Source organism: Falco naumanni, chromosome 19 (assembly GCF_017639655.2).
Source record: "Falco naumanni isolate bFalNau1 chromosome 19, bFalNau1.pat, whole genome shotgun sequence".
Lineage (NCBI taxonomy): Eukaryota > Metazoa > Chordata > Aves > Falconiformes > Falconidae > Falco > Falco naumanni.
In genome coordinates, this window is record NC_054072.1 from 3,800,200 (window position 1) to 3,820,443 (window position 20,244).

General features: G+C 61.7%; 1 protein-coding gene across 8 annotated transcripts in view; it reads left to right on the top strand.

Moving 5' to 3' along the window:
- The window catches only part of PEBP4 (phosphatidylethanolamine binding protein 4), an 80,439-nt gene extending 72,739 nt beyond the window's left edge, over positions 1–7,700 (top strand). For all 8 annotated transcript variants that reach the window (XM_040618046.1, XM_040618044.1, XM_040618052.1 and 5 more), the window contains 2 exons: positions 426–542; positions 7,258–7,700. In XM_040618046.1, coding sequence (XP_040473980.1) covers positions 426–542; positions 7,258–7,349 — 209 coding nt within the window. In that variant the 3' untranslated portion in view covers positions 7,350–7,700. The remainder of the gene's footprint in view (positions 1–425; positions 543–7,257) is intronic.
- The last annotated feature ends 12,544 nt before the right edge of the window (positions 7,701–20,244 follow it).

The following is a 20,244-nucleotide window of genomic DNA, read 5'->3' on the forward strand; positions in this document are numbered from 1 at the left end:
GGATGGTGCAGGGGTGGGGAGGGTGATGGAGGAGAGGAGGAGGCCCTTGGCACGGAGGCAAGGAGCACCCCGGGGCTCTGAAGTTGAAAGAGGAGGAGGAGGAGAGGGCGGTGGCTGGTGCAGTGGGAGGTTGGGGGCAGGTTATTTCAGGAGAGGGAAAACAGGAGCTGGCCCCTGGGCAGAGGGGGGGGATCCAGGCGGCAATAAGGGAGGGGGCAGGTTTGCTGGGGGCACAGCGGCTGCTCTCGCTGGTGAAACACTGGAGCGGCTGAGCGCTTTCTCCCTCCAGCCCCACGCGTGGTGAGGGGCCTCGGTGCACAGCGCTCCACGGGAGAGCCCATCCCCACCTGGAGCCAGGTGGTGCTTATGGTGGGAAGTGGGTACCACTGGCAGGATGCTCCCTTGTTATCTTTTTGCATCCCTAGCTTACGTCCGGCCCACGCCACCGCCCCGCAGCGGGTACCACCGCTACCAGCTCCGCCTGTACGAGCAGCCAGCTCACGAGGCCATCGCCCTGAGCCCCGAGGAGCGGGTCTCGCTGGGTAAGCAGCTGCCATGCCGTCGCTCCTGGCCCCACGCCGTGTCCTGAGGGGCTTTCCTGGGGGTACGGATAATTCCATGTGTCTGGACATACCCAAAGTGCCAGGCTGGGGATGCTCATTTGGTGCGAGGATGCTCATTTGGTGCAACGATGCTCGTTTGGTGCAAAGGGACTTAAATCCTTACACGGGACATGGCTGGGGCGTTGAGTCATGGAATCATAGAATCGCTCCTTGCAAGGCAGCAGAAACCCTCGGCAAAATGGCTGGTAACGGCCTGGCTAGCGGGATCAGGAGCAGGGAGAGATCTCGTCGGCTGTGAAATTGGGCTGAGTCCTTGCTGGCACGTCGCCCCCCCCTCCCCGTGCCACAGGAGTTGCCTCACCACCACCTCAGAGCATGCAGATAAGGATCAGCCGTGGCGATGGTTTAGCAAAGGGTTGCTCAAACCGGGCTGACACAACTCCCAGCTCCCCTCCGCCCAGCACCGTGCAGGGACAGGGCTGCTGCCTCCCGAAATGCTGCCCCGGCAAGGATGGAGACAAGCAGCCCAGACCCCCAAGACACGATGGGACCATCCCCGCTGCTTCACCCTGGGGCGAGGGGTAGCCCCGCCGTGGGCAAGGACTCATCCTGCAAAATGCAAAGCGTGGGTCCCTTCCCCGGATGGTGCGGGTGCAGCTGGAGCATGGGGCGCTGCAGCTCACATGGCCTCGACAAGGGAAATTTCAAAACTTTCCCAGCTGGGACCACATGAGCACAGCTCGATCGGCAGGTCAGGTCGGTGCATCTTGTCTGCGCCGGCCTGACTCACCCCTGAGCGGCGTTAACCAACGCTGCAGGTCCCAGGGGAAGGCGAGCGGCAGCAGGGTGGCTCCGGGGTGCTCGCTGTCCCCACACCCCCATGCAGGGAGAGACCCCAAAGCCACCCGGCACAGGGCTGTGATGCTCATCCCGTGGCCAGAGCGGGCTGCTGCTGCTGCTTCGAGTCTCTCTGCGGGTTATTTCTGCCCTTCGGTTTGCTTTCTGGCTCATTAGCTCTGCTTCTTAATGACATGCATTGAAGCCACCCCCCTGCCAGTGGAGTGGGGCACTTCCCCAGCCCCTCGTCCCCAGAGTGGTCAGAGGAGGGGGGTCCACTGCTGTCACTCGGGGCCACACACCCACATCCCCATTGCAGCATCCCGGGGCTGGGAAGGGAAGCTGGGACACCCACCAAGGAGCTTTTTCTGGATAAATCCTTTTACTAGCAGGGTAAGCAGCTCAAGCCCCCAAATTTAATGGCCAAAAGGGTTCAGCCACCTTACCCACGCGTTCTGTGGAAGATGCCCCCATCCCCCCGGGTGGCTGGGTGCTCCCCACCCCATCTCCATTCCATCCTCAAGTTTCTCAACCCTTCCCAGGCTCCCTGGGAAAGACCCGTTGAAACAGCAGCGGATATCGATGCCTGAGCATCGCAGCTGCGGCTGCCTCGGTGGAGGCTGTTATTTAAGTCGTTGGTTGAAGGTTATTTTTAACCATTTCACTGCTGCATCACAGGCTTGGCCTGTCCAGTGAGCGCTGCTGAATTGAACCACCACCCACCGGCAGCCCATCTCTTTAATTCCCAGGGCAGCTGGCAAGCAGGGCATGAGGCCTGAAAGCAGCCAAAGGGTGAGATTTTGGTGTCTCAAGGGTTTTAAATAAATCCGTTCCCAGGGACCGCAGCGGGATGAACCGAACCGCTGACGCATCCAGCCTGCGGGGCTGAGCGCTGGGGTCTGGCCCCGTGGTGCGAAGGCAGCGCACGGGGGAGAGGAGCAAACACCTTGGGTGGGCACGGGGAAACAAGGAGAGTCTGACCCTGGCCCCGGCAGACCATGGGTGAGGAACTCAGCCAGCCCCGCTGCAGCTCTGGCTTGGTCCTCTCCTCCTGCGGTACAAGAGGCGCAGGTTTGCCCAGCGATGCCGCAGCCACAGCTTGCAGCCTTGCTCAAAGGTTTCCCATCTTGCTTGGCCTTAAACCAGCCCCTTCTCGCTCCTTTTATTCTGTCCTACACCTGGTGGCAGCGATAGCTCCGTCTCACCGAAGATGGTGGCACCCGATGTCAGCAGGTGCTAAAGCCAGAGAGGGAGAGACATCCTGACCTGAGCACCCGGCAGGTGCAGGGAACGGTGCTGGCCCATCCCAGACTCACTCCGGCCGCATCCAGCGCTACATCCCTGTGCTGCGTATCGCCAGCGCTGTGCCATGCCATCCATCCCTCTGGCAGCTTGTCCCCGGGCAGAGCCCGCTGCGGGGGACACAGAGCCCAGTTTGCAGGGAAGCTCCCTCCTGGCATGGGCTGCGCTTTGGGGGCAGGACCAGGAAAGCTCCTGGGCAAAGTGGGACCGATCCTGGGGAGGTGGTGCGTGCCAGGCGGGGTGGCAGGAGCCTGGTGGCGGAGCCGAAAGGCTGGAGCCTCCAGAAGAGGGCACTAAACCAGGACCTGCCCAGGCCACCGCGTCCCCGCTCCTTGGAGAGACCCACTCCTTGTGCAGATCCCTGGGAAATTAAAAAAGCGAGGGGCAGGGGCGAGTAATCAAAATAAAACTGTGCTGCATCTCCCCCCAGCACCACCTGTGAGGGAGCGAGGATGGCTCCACGCTGGCTGGTGGCTCCGATGTCCAACCTGTCCTGGCTGGGATGGCACCGATGGGCAGGGGGTCGGGTGCTGTGCCCAAGGGCACCCAGGCTGGCAGTGGCAGAGCCAAGGGGGGCTGCAGCCCGTTCACATCCCCCCGCCACCGCTCCCCGCAGTGAGCCCAGCGCTGGTGACAATGGTGAATCAGTTGTTTACAGCAGAGGTGTTTCTCCAGGGTGGCTCTTGAGCAAAAAGATTTGTTTCATCAGGGAAAAAAAAAAACAAAACCACCACCACCCTGATCCTTCTCCGCGAGTGTTTCTCATCAATCCCTGCACCAGCCGGCTCTCTCGCTGTGCGACCTCAGGCAAATAACTCTCTGGGAGCCTCAGTTTCTCTGCTGGAGTCTGATTCACTCCGCTTTTTGGCTGTGCCACAGCTTTGCAACTGAATTGTCACAGGGCACTGGCTCTGTCCCTGCTTGTGACTGAAGCTGGAGGTTCTTGGGGTGTCCCCGAGGCTGCACGGGCTCTGTCAGGCAGCGCGGAGCCTGTCCTCCCCGCTCGCCCTGCTCCCCTCCCAAGCCAGCAGGGTTACAAGCCGTGTTTGTATTTTGGCGAGATGCGAGATAATAGTTTGTGGTCTGTAAAATGTCAAAGCCACCCGGCGCATCCCGAGGCGTTGGCACCCGCTGCGAGCTCGGGGTCGGGCTCTGCTGCAGCGAGCTGCAGGAAACCCCCTCGGCCGGGGAAATTCGGGTGTCCGGCGAACCCCAGCCACGGCGGGGTGGCACGGAGGTGCCGGGGACCTTTCTGCCCATCTGCAGCCTGAGGGAGGACGGAGACCGTTGGTTTTCCATCTCCTTTCTTTTCTTTGTGGGGGAACTTTAATTAGCACAAGATCTTGAGGCTTAATTGCACTTGCCGGGTGGTGCCGTACCTTCCTCTGCTTCCACCCTGCCGTGCCCTGCTGCCGGGTGCCCATCAGCTCCGGTGAGCATGGGGACACGCTCCCCAGCATCCCCAAACCTCCTCCTGAACCCAAAAGCCATTTTACAACTGGGAACGGACTTGTGCATCCCAAAAATGTTGCCGCTGGGAAGCAGTGAGTCCTTTGGGGACCAGAGACCGGGGATGTGCCCAGCCAGCCACCCTCCCCGTGGCTCCATCCTCTGGCTTCGCATCGGGGCCACAGAGCGTTGACTCATGAGCCAACCTTGGGCGCCTCTGATCCACCCAGCTGGAAAATCGGGTTGGACTGGGCCCCAGCGGGGAGGGAAAGGCTGCGGCTCGGATGGGAGGTGGCAAAGGGCTGTGGGGAGCACATAGTCCCAGCCAAAGTCCCCGGGTGTCAGTTAATGGTGACCAAAGCAGCTGGCAGCCTCCCGCCTACCTCCACTGGGACATCATTAATCTTGGCAGAAAAGCATCAGGGCTCCTATCAAGGACAACGGCCTCGCTGATGAGTTTGATAAATTACAGCCAGCGACGTGCCCCCAGCGCTGAAGGGCTGGGGGGAGGCGGGGGTCATTTGCGGGGGGGGGGGGTGGGGGGGCGGGATGCAATGGCAGGGCTGTGAAACAGCCCCGCGCACCCATCACCAGGGGGGCCGGAGGGTCCCCAAGCTGGGGGAGCTCAGCAGCTGCCTCGTGCCTCAGTTTCCCCACCTGGTGCTCAGAGATCAGGCGGCTGCTGCACGTGTGGGTGTCAGCGGGCGCTCCTCTTCCTCCGGCGGGTGCTCAGATAAGAGCCAAGTGCGATGATATAATCCTCTGGGAAATGAGCTTGAAAACGGACCAAGCCATGGATGAAACGTCGTATTGTTTTGGTGGGGAGAAGGGATGGCGGCACTCCGACCTCGGCTTCCCGGCCAGCCCCCCACTGCCCTCCCGGCTCCACGGCCCTGCTGACTCACAGTCCCCAAGCCCTGGAGCCGGCCGGTGTGGCGGCAGGATTCGGGATGGCTTGTAGAGGGATGTCACCCTGCGTCGGGGTGCACGGGCGGTGATGCTGGGATGGGGCACCTGCTCTGGGGATGCACCCAAGGGGTTGGATTTGGTGTGGGGGGGCGCAGACCCCCAGAGCTAGGGCAGGGGGCATCACCCCCCTTTGCCAAACCAGTGGCTGTGCCTGGGGCTTTCCCTGTAGCCAGTCCCCGCTCCCCCAGAGGGACAGGCACAGCCGGTGCGATGGCAGGTAGGAAACTAGGTCAGGAAAAACCCTGACCCACGCGTGGCGGCGGGAGCTGGGCTGGTGCCTGCAGCCCTGCAGCGGCTCTGCCTCTCCCAGCTCCTTTCATCCGCTCCTCTCCGGGGGCTTCACCAACATCAATGACAGCTCCCGGCACCCCTGGGAGTCGGGGGGGGGGGGGCCGCCACGTCTCGCTCTCACCCCAGTCCCACGAGGCACCAGCCGCTCTCCCCCGGGTTTTTCCGAGTGCTTTGAAACCCACCGGATGAAAGGCACCCGCCGAAGGGCTGCGGGTGCAGTGGGAGCATCCCCCCCACGGGACCTCCTCCCCTGGCACCACATTCACTGGGACCCCCGGAGCTGGGGGGTGAGCGGCTGCCCCTCCTTGCCGGGATGTCATTAGGAGATGGATGTGTTCAGGCACATGGAGAGGACTGATACCCGCACAGGGGTGCGCCGGGGCTCGCAGCCGTCGCCTGCAAACCCAAAGCCACCTCGAGCTCCTGCATGGGGGCATCTTCCCCCTCGGGCTTGGGCTGTGGTGATGAACCAGAGCCACTGGAAGTGTGGCTGTGTGCCCCTGCTAGTGGTGACCCCGGTGCAGCACGGGGACTGCCCTTGCCTTCGGCTTGGTTTGGGTCCTCAGCAAGTGGCAGTGATGATGTGGGGACATTTGGGACCACCCCAGCCACATGCAACAATGCATTTCAACATCCCCTCCCAGCCAGAGTGTCGGGATGCAGCATCCGGCCTGAGCATCCTGGGTACCTCCTTCCCAGGCACTGGAGCATCTCCCCAGCCACATCCCGGGAGGTCGCAGGGTGCAGTGCCAGCACCAGGAATATCTGCAGAGACCATCAGGGGCTTTTCAGCTGTGGGGTGACTCACAGCAGGGCCCGACTCGGTGCTGGGGGGCAGGTGGGGGGAGGTGGGCTCTGCCAGCACGCTGAGCCACGCTGAGCCACCACTGTCTGGCGCGGGTGATGCAGCAGCTCGGGTTTTGCTCAGCATTTTTGCAAGAGCAAAGGGGACTGTTTGCTCTGGCTGGGGCTGAGATGCGAAGGCAGATAAGGGCTGCCAGTCTGCAGCGTGACATTAAAGACAAGTGCCGGGAAGGGGAGAGGAGGGGAGGATGGGTTTCAGATAAACAACGGGCCCCTTTCCCCCACCATGACACTGCGGCCGTGTCCCACCCGTCAGGCAGGGACAGAGGTGGCAGGGTGAGCTGCTCGGCTCCTGTCATTCCCAGGGAAAGGAGGAGGGTGCTCCACCAGCCATGGGCCAGACCCACACTGGACACTGAATCCTGGTGGGGCGCAGGGGGATTTCTGGCCCACAGGTGCAAGGGAATCCCTCCTGCCTGCCACCCTGGAGAGGGTGTCCCTGTCACCTTCAGCATTGGAAAAACCAAGGCTGGTTCCAGCCATGAGATGGTCCCGGACCTCTGGCATTCTCGGATCAGGGCAGGCAATGGAGGAGGGGGGTCAGGGATGAAGACCCCCCCTTGGCTCCGACAGTTTGAGAAGCAGCAGCTCAGTGCATGCAAGCGAGGGAGCCGGGGGATCTCCTACCATCTCCCCACATGTTGCTGGGGGATTTCCAGGCACCCCGGGGTGGGCTCATAGGAAGCTGTGGGAAGGTCTGCTCCAAAGGTCAGCAGGGGCGGAGAGGGGCACGAGGGGAGCTGATGCCATTTACCCCCCTGGGGGATGCTCCCCTGGCTCCCTGCCCGCGGCCCCTGTGGGGCAGAGCCCGGTGCCTCCCCTCCTGCTGCTGTTTGCAGGATGTGGTCTGCAGCGCCTGGGGCAGAGCAACAGCCAGCGCATGGCATGCAGCGTGCAGCCCCAGCCTGGATCGGGCCCCGGAGCATCCCTGCCTCCCGCAGCCTCCCAGCCCCGGTCAGCCCCTCTCTCCCTCTCTCCCCAGGTGCCTGGGCGCTGGAGAACTTTGTGGAGCAGTTTCGGCTGGGCTCTCCGGTGGCCTCAACCCAGTTCCTCACCAAATACCACGAGGATTAGCACCGGCCACCCCCTGCGCAGCTGCCTCCCCTCCCCTGCACCACAGAGCCACCAGACCAGGAGGAAACCCTGGGACTCACCAAGGATGCACCCACCCTTCCACCAGCCCAGATTCAGCAGAAGCCCCAGCCCTTCCACCTCCAAACCTGGGAGGGGGTTTCTCCTTCCCTCCGAGGGTAACACCCCGAGCGGTGTCCCAGCTCGCCCTGGGTGTCCCGGGAAGGATGGCATCACCCCTTTCTCCTCTTTCCACCCCGTTTCTGGCCTGACCCCCCGCATGTCCCACCTGCACCTTGGGGTTCTCGAGCTTTAGTACCTGCAGCTTTCAGAATAAAGCACGGATGGAGCACACGGGGCTGTGTGAGCTCCTTGCTGGCAGCATGTGGGGGGTGATGCTGGGCCAGCACTGGGTGTATCTGGTTGCCCTGGGGTCCACACCAGCTGCATGGGATAGAGCTGACCCCCTGAAGATGGGGTTGGGTTGCCAACATGACCCTCATGGGATGCCAGGCATGGCCCAACGTCCCCCAGGGGCTCTGGCGTGGGAGCAGGACCACAGTGCCCAGCCTGGGGGGTCCCTCGGCGGCAGCAGCATGTAGGGTGGCAGCGTGGGAACCAGGCACTGCCCCGGCCTGACTCCATCCCTGCCCTACCTTTGCCCTCGCTCGCTGCCTCAGCCCGCTTCTCTTGGAAAGCAAAACTGAAATTAAAGCCATAAATCAGAAGAGCTCTGCCTACTGGCCACTTAGCTGGACCTCCCCTTTAATTAGCTCTTTAATTAGGCTTTCATCTAAGACTCGGTTTTCTTGGAGGCTTGGATTCACCCGCCTGCAAGTCCTCCTTGCAGCATGTCCATGGTGGCTCCACTGCGACAGAGCTGATTTTGCCCTGCCGATGGCCAGGGCTGCATCCCGGAGCACTTACGGGGAGCAAGACCCCGGGGGGCATTTTGCAGGCAGGGGAAACTGAGGCACGAGGGAACAACTTGCTCATGGCCACGCGGGGAGGTCTAGCATCGTGCTGAGGGGATGGCGATGCTCCTCTTGCTGCATCTCACCCCTGCATCAGTCCCTGGGTCTGTCCCAGAGCAACCTGTTCCTGATGCAGGAGAGAAAACAGGTCTGTGCCATCCTCTTCTTGCTCCCAGCACACGGCTGGCTGCCTTCCCTGGCTTGTTGGCAGCGAGAGCAGCTTTCACTCCCGGCCGGTGGGAGTTACACGTGGCCGGGACTTTCCCTCCCGCAGAAAATGGCTGTTTACCTCGCAGGGGCTGAATCACGTTGGCTGCGTGTCGCGTGGGTCCTGCAAAGCTCTGCCAGCCTCCCCTCCCCATGGGAAGGTGCGGGGGGGACGGGCTGCAAGGTGCTAAGGAGGATGCAGGAGCTGGGGGTCCCAGCTGGCCCCAGGCACATGCCGCTGGGTGCAGCTGCAGGACACGGTGGGGAAGGAGAGCAACAAAAAAAGGAAGCTGGGTAACATACCACACACAACCCAGGGAAAAAAATACAAAACACACTGCCTGGCTTGCCATCGGCGCTAAGATTAGCAGCAGAGGAAATGACACTTAGAGATGTCATGGAAGTCAGCTAAAGTTGGATTTCTCCTTCTCTTTTTCTATACTTACCCTCCACAGAGGGTGTAATTGGCCCGTTAGGTTAATGCGGAGGGACTGGTGTAAATGAAAGGTCATGCTTTGTTGACATCCTGCAGTCAAACTATAGTCATCCTTTCCTCCCTGCCTTTAATTCCTTGTGGCTGGTGTGTTTATTTTTGGTGGAACGGGAGAGAAAAGGCAATCGGATGTTTATCCTTCTAGGAAATTATCACCATCGTTCTTGGTTTTAATTTGAGCTGGAGATGAGAGGAGGTAGATGCACGCCGCGTCTCCCTGGTGCGAGCCAGGCTTGCCCTTGCTGGGTGCCGTGAGCCCAAACTGGTCCTCTCCGCATTGTGTCGCTGATGGGGATGGGGATGGAGGATGGAGATGGGGATGGGGATGGAGAATGGAGATGGGGATGGGGATGGAGAATGGAGATGGGGATGAGGATGGAGATGGGGATGAGGATGGAGATGGGGATGAGGATGGAGATGGGGATGGGGACGGAATGGAGATGAGGATGAGGATGGAGATGGAGATGGGGATAGGGATGGAGAATGGACATGGGGATGGGGTTGGGGATGGGGATGGGGATGGGGATGGAGAATGGAGATGGGGATGAGGATGGAGATGGGGATGGGGACGGAATGGGGATGGGGATGAGGATGGCGATGGAGATGGGGATGGGGATAGGGATGGAGAATGGACATGGTGATGGGGATGGTTCAGAGCAGGTGACTGCAGCAGGCACTGTGGTGGGACGATCCTTTGCCAGGATGCAGGATGAGGCACCGCTGGTCTTGGACCAGGCGACCAGGCACAGACAGGGCTGCAGACACCCAGCGTGGCAGGAGCACCAGCCAGCCCGGAGCCACAAACTCTCACCTGGATGTACACAAGGCCTTCACAGCGTGGAAAATATTAATTGTGGTTTTTTGGTTCCACTTTTTGATAATTTAGAAAGAAAGAAAAAAAAAAAAAAAGGAGGAAGCCACATACAGTCACTTTGTGCTGGTCCCAACCCCTTTATCTCTCCTTCCATTTGCTCACCATCAGTGCAAGAGAGAAAAGAGAAGCTGAGTCTCTGGCTGCCTAAATGTAGAAAGTTTTGCTTCTAAATCAGTTTGTGATGGAAAGGAAATACGTCACGTCCCTGGGGAAGTGGCTGGTTTTCAGCAGCCACAACCCCAGCGCCGAGTGCTGCAATGGAACAGCCCAGCACTGAAATAGCTCCACGCTCTGTTATTGTCACCGATAGAATTTTTTTTTCTCTGTCTACGTGTGTCATTTTTAGCATCCAGAGGAAGTTTTATTTGTATTTGTTAGCTCGACTTTCCACTGTCGTGGCTTTTTTACTTTTTCATTTGAAGGTCCAGGAAGGGGGGGAGGAGAAAATAGAGCTGGGTGAGCTCAGGTGTGATGGCTCGATGGGGTGTAGTGTGGTACCCATGGCACTGCTGACCTCTCCACCTGCATCTGCTGGGCATCCCGGTGTGTGTCAGCCTTGCAGAGCCCAAGGGAACTGAAACACCACAAGTCCACGGGAGCACATGGTCCCGGTGATCTGGGGGGGCTGAGGCAAGGTGCTATGCCCCAGGCATGGCTGCGGGATGGGGCTAGCCCCGCTTTGCTCTCCCCGGGATGGGGATGCGAGGTGGGTTTGGATGCTTTCAGCCCATTCCCAGAGCAAACCCAGCGACTTGATGGGATGCCTGAGGAAGAGGAAGACTTGGAATTTAAAAGAATAACAGGGAGTTTGTGAGAATCCGATGTTCCTGGTGAGCAGCAGCAGCTCCCAGCAGCGCATGGGGGGTGGTGTTTCTTTCCAAAACTGGGCTGGAGGCCAAAAGAAGCCTGGGCTAAACATGATCCCTAAGTCAACAGGGTAATAATTACCTATTTTTAATAATTATTGAAATAATTATTCTAATGAGAAAAAGTCTCAGCCCCTGGCTCAAGGGGAGGCAGCCCTGGGTCCCATCCCCTGATGTAGAGCAGGAGGCATCTCCCCTCTGGTGGGATCACCCCGGGAAAGTGCAGATTTAGGGGTAGGTGATATTAAGGAACAGGGACTGGGGGTCACCCCTTGCATCCCTCCGGCCTCGGTGGAACACGGGGACAACACGAGGATGGCCCAGCTCACCAGGAGTGAAGCGATTCCAGGCAGCAGCTCCCCCTCGCACAGGCACTTGCACAAGAAGAGATTAGCAGGATCAGCTGATGATGATCTAAGCGCATAACTATATCAACCTGTGAATTAATTAATGATATCTCACACTTCATAATGGCTCTATCTGCAGATCTTATGCACTCCTCAAACATTCAGTGAATTAAGCCTTGCTGCATCCCCCAGGAAATAGGTCAGGATTGTTAATCCCCATGTGCTGGTGGGGACGCCGCGGCACGACGCGGGGATAAACAACGCTGCCCGTTTTGGGTGCCAGTGCGGCAGATTTTCCAGGTGAGCTGAGCATCAGCATCCCCGCGGCACTGCAAAGGGACCGGGCTCTGCCGGTGGGATGCTCCAAAGCCCGACGCTGAGCTCCCAGCCCTCAGCCTCGTGCTGTGGCCACAAGAAGCCCCCAGCCAGGAGGTCCCCCATGTGCCAATGTTCATGCCTGGGGCTGGGGCGCACGCACCAGGAGCTGGCTGCTCGGCTTTGCAGGTGGCCACGAGGTGCCAGATGCAGTGGACATCTCCCTGCCGCTCCGTGAGCCGTGCCTCGGCAGCCGGGCGGGCCTGGGAGAGGCAGCCTGGGCTGTGGCAGGAATTTAGGGCTCCTGAAGTAATAGGGGAAGGCAGGCAAGGCAAGGATGGGGCCACATCCCCACCTCTGTGTGCCGTGCCAGCACCCAGAAAGGGCCAGCAAACAGCAAGGGGCATACAGGCCAGTCCTGGCATGGCGGTTTCATTAATTAGCGATAATAATTAATTCTTTTGGGGCCTTCAAAATGCTGCATATCATCAGAGGAGCTTGGCTTGGTGGGACTGTCTGGAAGAGCCCAGTCCCCCTCAATGCCCTCTCAGAGCTTGCTTGGTTTGGGGTCCCGGCCCCCCCATCCTGCTCGCTGGGGCTGGCACCATTTGACTGGACTCTTGCAGCACCCTGGGGTGCAAACGCCGGCTGTTGTTGAGGGCAAGCGGCTGTGCCTGCCTGGCTCTGCCCAGAGACGCTGCCAGACATCCCGGGACACCACATTCAAGGGATGCTGAACAGAGAGAAACCGTGCTGGGGTTTTGTTTCCTCTTTCAGCTCGCTCTCCAGGTCGGTTTGGGCTGGGTTTGTCGGCGTGGAGCTGCGGCAGTGGGAAGCTCACAGCCTCACCCGCTCCACCGGGAGCACGAGCACCTTCAGATGTGGTTTGCCCCAGATGCTCCTCGGTAGGGAAAAAAAAAAAAAAAAAGAAGGGTTGTTGATAGGGTGGTCCTGGCCCACCAGCTTTGCTCCTGCCCAGAAGCAGCCGTCACCCTTGGTGCGTGCCTGGGTGCCCGGTGCTGCCCTGTTTACGCCCGGCTCTCTGCAGGGTGAGGCAGATGCCTCTCGGGGTTTGCATCCAGAGGTGTGGTGGAAGGTGCTGGATGGCTGTGCGGCTCTGCCAGCCTCCCCTGCCTGCACCACGGGGCAGAGGACGGTCTCACCCCACAGCCCCCGGCCGGCTTGTCCTCACTTGTCGGTAGCAACTCTCTTCCCATTCCCTCCTCGCAGCCCTGCAGGTCCTCGGCTAACCTCAGATTTCCTCATTGCTAGGAAATGGCTAATTCCCCCCGGGCTGGTTTCAATGGCTGTGCAGATCCCTCGCCTTTGGCCTCTCACCAGTTTCTCCTTCAGTGGTTAAAGCCCAGCGCCGCAGCCCTGGGGAGCAGCGCTTTCCCAGGCTGCACAGCCTTCGCATTTCGCTAGCCGGGAGGACATCCATCCCTCTCCTCGCACGGCATCCTGAGACGGATACCCCGATGCTGCCAAGGCGCTGGATTTGCCCCCTGCTCCGGCTTCCCAGCCCCTGTGCTGCGGCCACGCAAGGTTGAGCCTCTTCTCTGGCATCGCCATGGGATGGGGCGGACTGGGAGAGGCTCTGCCATGCTTCGGCGCTGGCTGTGCCACGAGCTTCTCTGCCATTAGGGAACCGCTCACATCTCCAGAGTTGTGTGTCATGGCACAGTTCTCAGAGCTGAAATGCAAGCATCCATTTCCTCTTTTGTTTCTTGGTTTCAAGTTAAAAAAAGCCTTCGTAGTATTTCGCTCTGCAAACCCCTCACTGGGGCCACAGCACTGCCCGGTCACTCCAGGGTTCCTGGCCGGGACCAGGCTGCCACGGTTCGTGCTTGTCCCATAACATCAGCCCTGGTGCTGCAGCCCCGTCCATGCCAGCTCTGTGTCCCCATCTCTGCGAGTGGTCCTCTGGCTGGAAACCCCGTTGTTCCCAGCGGTGCTGCTCCCTCGGGACAGCTTTTTTGCTCTGGACCTACTATTTAGTTTTCCTGCTAATCACACTGTCTCCTTATCTCTGGGTCACACTGCGCCAGCCGCCACTGCTATTGTTCCCCTGCTGCGGGCTGGATAATAACAGGAAAGACCTCCGGGCTCACAAACTGAAACCTGTCTCGGACTTAGATGACCCAGAGGTTCCCAGCTCCCCGGCACATACGGCAGCGTGCCCCTCGCCACCGCAAGCTGGAGCCACCCACCAGCCCCAGGCCCCGAGAGCAGTGGAAAATTATGGGATGCTCTTCGGGGTGGCAGAGCGCAGCCAGCCCATCCTTGCTGCCGCAGCACCGGGGTGATGTGGGGAAGGGGACAGCAGCGGTGGGGGGTCCAGGGGGTGCTGGCAGGGCCTCCTCCCCCAGCAGCCTCGGCACCTGATGCTGCTGTGGGTGCTTCCCTGGCCTCCAGCCGGCTCCCAATGCTGCCACCCTCAGGGACCGTCCCTGACCACCCAGTGCCCATTTTTCTGCGCAGGGTGCCCAGGGCTGCCCCCCTGCCCCAGGTTCAGCAGGGTGGGTTTGCAGCCCCCCTCTGCTCCAAAGGGCTCTGCCCCCCACCCCAAGCTTTTCATACTACTGCTGCGCAGGGAGAGGCAGGGCTGGTGCCTCTCTTGCCACGGGGGAAACCGAGGCAGGAAAGGGCCACCCACAGCCACCCGCAGTGCTCCCGCAGCACCCCACTGCCTGGCTCCCTCCCACAGCCACCCCACGGTCTGGCACATGGGGACCTGCCCCTTGGGACCCACGCAGCCAAGCCTGCAACAACACCCCAGGGCAGCAAGTTCTGCCGGCGGGTCCCTTCGTCCCCCCAAGGAGGAGAGAGAAGGGAGATGTCTGTCTCCTTTGCCATGCATATTTCGGTGCAAGTGTTTCTGAATATTTCCGGAGGAGGAGGGTGTGTAGTTTTCACAGGCAAATCAGGAAAACCAAGGTGAGGCGGGAGACGGTGTTGTGGAAGGACGCAGGCCGTGCCGGGAGGGTGTTGGTCCGGGATCAGGAAGGCTGCCCAGCAGTTTCTCCCTGCTGGAGTTCTCCCAGCCAGAGTTTGGCCAGAAATGAGGATTTCCCACGCCCAACAGCAGTGGACAAAGTCTCTCCTCCTCCAGAAATTACAGATTACCCCGAGTCCCATCCCTGCTGGTGCTGAGCATCTCTCATGTCCAGTCCAGAGAATAAATCACTGCCGATGCAGCATCTTCCACATCTGGGCAGCTGGTGTTTGCCAGAGGGAGCTGACACCCCCAGAACGCCACATCCCACCCGTGCAGCCTCACCGCTTGCAGACAAAACACGGTGGCTTCATCAGATACCTCTGCAACACCCACCCCGTGGCTCAGGCGGCTGAAAGACGCGGGGTTTATTTGTTCCCCCTTCTCCAAGCCACTCGAGAAGAACTTGTGTTGTCGACCATCCAAGCAGCCACCCACGCATATGGCCCTGGTACAGTCATGCCCCGGGGTAGGAGGTAGGTGACCTTTCTGGTCCCCACCAGCCACACTCTGTTTACGACTCTGTGACCTTACCAGCCCCAGATATACATCTACAGCAGATCCAAGGGGCTGGGGAGGAAAGCCTCCATGTTCTGGTAATGTAAGTGCCTCAAGCTTCATGTCTGAGCATCCTCTGCAAGCCGGGACCGGAGGCAGCACCACAGAGGGTCCCAAAAGCCTGAAACCCACAGCCATGAGCCGTGTGGAGCCTCCCGGAGCTCCTGAGACACAGAACCACATGGTGGGATGGTGATGAGCACCTTGTCGTGTCCCTCGGCCTCCGAGGCTCGGCTCTGTCCAAGCTCAGCTCCCCGGTGAAGTTTAGACACGATTTCAAAGGGAATGAGCATCCCATTTGCCTCACCATGAGGCATGAAAACCAGGCCCATCTCCTCCCTATAACTACATTTATGCTGTCATTAATTAGGTGAAAAAACCCTGAATAGTTCCCCTTTTAAAAGCCCCGGTGGTCCCTGGAGAGCTGGCGTGCAGCGTGGCCTCCCATGGCACAGCCCGGTGCACCTGCAGGGCTCACGGCACATGAATCACCCGGTGAGCGGCAGGACCCGGTCACAAGACCGAGAGGAGTGGGGAGAAATCACCCGTCAGCTGACAGCACCCAAAGGGACATGGGGTGCCGTCGGGGTTTCAGCACACCGTGCGTGGGGCTGGGTGCCCACCTCCAGCTCGCAGCATCGCACAGCCCCGAAGGCAGGAGCAGAACTGGGGGGCAGCGGGAGCTGGGGGCTCGCACCGGCAGCTGTGCTTGCTGAGGGGGAACTGCCAGAACTTTCCAAATGTGGGGACTCTGGGGGTTGAACCTGGCTGGGACACTTAATGCCAGGGCTTGTCGCATCCTCTGCACAGGCAGGTGGGGAGCACCGAGGTGCGGAGGGATGGAGATGGGTGCCGGCCGGGGCAGACCTCGCCTGCTCTGCCTGGGCATCACAGCATCACTCCCCCCGTTATCTCAGGGGTTAACGAGGCAGCTGGCTCAGGGGCCAAGCTGGAGGCTGGGCAAGGAAAGTTTGAAATGCAGGGGCAATGGTCCTGTGGGATTTGACGAAGGGACCACAGCCCATCCACACTGCAAAATCACTGATGCCAGCGATGATTATTTACACTACTGAAACACCCCGATCAGGACAGGGTTCACATGGCCTAAGAGAAAGGCGTGTGGGATGATCAAAATAAGTGAAAGCTCTCAGCCGCAGACTATCCAGACTGAGCTGTAATTTAAAACCTTTCAGAGCATCCCAGGTGAGATTTTTTTTTTATTATTATTTTTTTCTCCCTTTGGGTAAACTACTCTGCTCAGGACGCTCGACCCATTAAACTGAGCTGTAACTAAGCCAGTCCAACCCCCACGCGGCCGTTTTCATGCCGGTCTAAGGCTGCCTGGGTTTATTTTGGCTTAAGGCCGTTCCCCATCAATTGGCATCAAACCATTGCTGGTAAGCGAGACGGTGGCGGTGCAGGATGAGGCCGTTCTCACAGGCTGGGTTTAGCGGTGTGGCTCCCCCCGGCCCAGCCGGGCCCTTATGACTCAGGAGCTTTGAACCAGGTTTAAACCCTCCCGCGAGGGCTGCAGTGCTATCACTGCGCCCAGTTTGGCCAGGGACACCCGCCTTCCCGGTGGGAAGCAGGTGCCACTCAGGTTACGGGGTACGGGTGCATGTTTGCCCACCCTTGGCACTATCATCCCGTGGACCTCGGTGCAAGGGGCAGGTACCCATAGGGGTTGGCGTGAGCCAAGTGTGGGGCTGGGATGCACGGTGCTCGTGGGATGCATGGTGCTCAGGGGATGCATGGTGCTCGTGGGATGCATGGCACTCGTGGGGATGTGTGGGGATGCCTCTGGTGCTTGTGGGATGCCCACCACTCGTGGGGATGTGTGGAGATGCCCGGCATTTGTGGGGATGCTCGCTACTTGGGATGTGTGGGGATGCCTCTGGTGTTTGTGGGGATGCACACCACTTGTGGGGATGTGTGGGGATGCCTGGCACTTGTGGAATGCCTGACACTCATGGGATGCCCACCACTCGTAGGCATGTGTGGGGATGCCCGGCATTTGTGGGGATGCTCACTACTTGGGATGTGTGGGGATGCCTCTGGTGCTTGTGGGGATGCTCGCCACTCGTGGGGATGTGTCAGGATGCCTCTGGTGCTCAGGGGGTGCCTGGCACTCGTGGGGATGTGTGGGGATGCCTGGTGCTCGTGGGATGCCTGGCATTTGTGGGATGCCCACCACTTGTGGGCATGTGTGGGGATGCCTCTGGTGCTCGTGGGGATGCCCACCACTTGTGGGCATGTGTGAGGATGCCTCTGGTGGCTCGTGGGATGCCTGGCGCCTGTGGGATGCCCACCACTCGTGGGGATGTGTGGGGATGCCTGGCACTCGTGGGGATGCTCCGGCACAGGACAAGGAGCTGAGCCAGTGCCTGCTTGCTCCAGCACAGCGATTCCCAATATCAGCCTCACACACCACCCCCCCCCCAGTATAAAATCTCTGGAGGAACTGGGGAGGAGGGGTGATGCCACGCTTGGCAGCCGAGGAAGTGCAGGTTTGGGGGTGGGGGGGTGTCTGCCTGGGGCCGCCGGGGGACTCGTGCCCGTAGCCGTGGAGGGGCACCCGCAGCATCCCCAGCACCGCGGCCGCGCGAAGGCGGCGGAGGCTGGGGGGGGGGGGGGGGGGGCTCGGCGGGACCCCCTCAGCCCACCCCGGCTCAGGGCGGTGCTGCCTGGGGGGTGGTGGCGGCCGGTGGGTCCCCCCCTCCGCGGCCGCCCCGCGCCTCCCCCGGCGCCGGGGGCACCGGAACCGGCGGCCAAAGAAGGCAGCGGGGGCGGGGCCGGATCCGGGCCTTGTATGGCGCTTCCCGTGGCCGCCCCCCGCCCCCCCGCCGCCGCGCCCCCCCGGCCCGCGCCGGGCCACGGGGGGGGGGGGCAACCAGGGGGGGTGCACGGGGAGGGGAGTGCCCTGCAGAGGAGGTGGGGGTGGGTGAGGGCGCAGGGGGGGTGCAAGGGATGGGGGGGCTGTGAAAGATGGGGGTGGGGGCTTCTCATGGAAGTGGGGTCGTGCGATGGACGGGCGCCGTTGCGGTGGGTGAAGGGGTGCGGGGGGGGGATGTAGGGGGGGGGGGGTGTCCTGAAGTGGATATGGGGGTGTCCTGAAGTGCATGGCGGGGTCCTGAAGTGGATGGGGGGGGGGGGGTGTCCTGAAGTGAGTAGAGCACACGGACCGTCCCCCCCCCCACCCTGCACTCACAAACAGGCCACCGGGGGGGCTTGCTGCCCCCCAACTCCCGGTACATCCCCCCCCCCCGCAGCATCCCCCCCCCCCGCACCCCAATCCGAGAGGCTGCCGGCACCGCAGGGCCAAAGTCCCCTGGTCCCGCAGCAGCGGCCCCCAACTCCCCAGCCCCCCCGCCCCCCCTCCAGCCCCCCCCGCCCCCCCTCCCCAGCCGGCAGCCGGTGCCCGGGCCCCTCCAGCTGCAGCTCTCCCGTAGCACGGATTTCACTCCCATTGCAAAGCCGGCCCTGCAGGAATTGGGTAAGTGGAGCTATTGCAACACAGCATTTTTCCATACATTTGCTATATAACTCGGAGGGTTTTAAAGATAGCATCAGTTGGCACACTTAGCACGAAACCACCTAATTACTGACGCCTTGGAAGTGCCAAACTTTTAAAGGGGGGGGGGGGGGGGGGGGGGGAGGTGAGGTTAAAATCACAGGCGACCAACAAGTGTTACCTGTTTTCAAGTATTCAAAGCCCTGCACTGCACGGGACCCGGGGCATGGGGAGGGGGGCGGCTGGCTGCAAAGCCACCACTGTCACCACTGGTTGGGGGGGGGGGGGGGGGGGGCGCGGAATTTGGGGCTCCTGGAGCTCCAGCGCCTTCCCCGCTGCCCCTCTCCTTCCTTCCCAACTCCTGGCGCGGTGGTTTCCCCCGCACATCTCCCAGCCCGCTTCTCCTGGGCTGCGGGATGGGGGTTGTGGCCGGTGCCCCCCCCCCGCCTCCCCCGCCGGCTCCTGCTCGCCGGGGAGCGGAGGGATTGGGGGGAAAACCTGCGGGGAAGAGCCTGGCTCCGAGCATCCCCGGGGGAGGGGCGCAGGGACCGGCAGGGCCGGCGCCGGCTGCCCCCGCTGCGTCCCGGCGGAGCGAGCCGGGCAGGGGGGGCTGCAGCGGCCGCCGGGGGCGGGCACCGGCGGGTGGGGTGTGAGTGCGCAGGGGGAGACCCCCGCCCGGGGGCCGGTGCCCGGTGGAGGGTGACCAGTGCCCGGTGCAAGGTGCGCGGTGCAGGACGCCCGGTGCCCGGTACGGGGTGCCCGCTGCAGATGCCCGGTGGAGGGTGACCACCGGTGCCCGCTGCAAGGTGCCCGGTACGGGGTGCCTGCTGCAGATGTCCAGTGCCCGGTAGAGGGTGACCAGTGCCCGGTGTCCGGTGCAGGACGCCCGGTGCCCTGTGCAGGGTACCCGGTGCAGATGCCCGGTGCAGGGCTGAGTGGTGCAGATGCCCGGTACAGATACCCGGTGCAGGGCTAGCTGGTGCAGATGCCCGGTGGAGATGACCGGTACAGACGCCCGGTGTGGGTGGCCGGTGCCCGGTGCGTTTTGCCCTGTACCCGGTGCAGATGCCCGGTGTAGGGTGCAGATGCCCAGTGCCCGGTGCAGGGTGCCCGGTGCAGACACCCGGTGTCCGGTGCCGGGTGCGGCATGCCCGGTGTTCGGTGCCCGGTGCAGATACCCGGTGTCCGGTGCAGATGCCTGGTGCCCGGTGCAGGGTGCAGATGCCGGTGCCCGGTGCCCGGTGCAGATGCCCGGTGCCCGGTACCTCGCTCCCCGGTGCCCGGCCCCGCGCGCGCCGGCCCCGCTTCCTGCTTTCTAATGTTCCATTGTGCGGAGCTTCCATTGTGACGTCTCGGCCTCGGCTCGGCTTTGTCTGTCCATATATGGGCAGCTACGTCACGGAGCGCTCCCGCCGCCCGGATAAATGGGCTGCGGAGTCCCCGGCGGAGCAGTCGGGCGGCAGCGAGGGAACCTGCGAGCGGAGCCGAGCGCGGGAGGGAGCGGGGACGGGGAGCGGGGACGGGGACGGGGACGGGGAGCGGGAGCGAGCGAGAGAGAGGAGGGGTTAAATCCTCCCACCCGCTTCTACAACCACATCTGCCAGCCAGATCGCCCCCTCCCCCTCGAGGAAACACCACCAGAGACCCACGGAGGACCGCACCCCCCCCCGCGCCCCCCTCCTCCGCGGCCACCCCCGGCTCCCCCCCCCCCCCCCCCCTCCTCCTCCTCCTCCTCCTCCCCGGCCCCCCCCCCCGCCC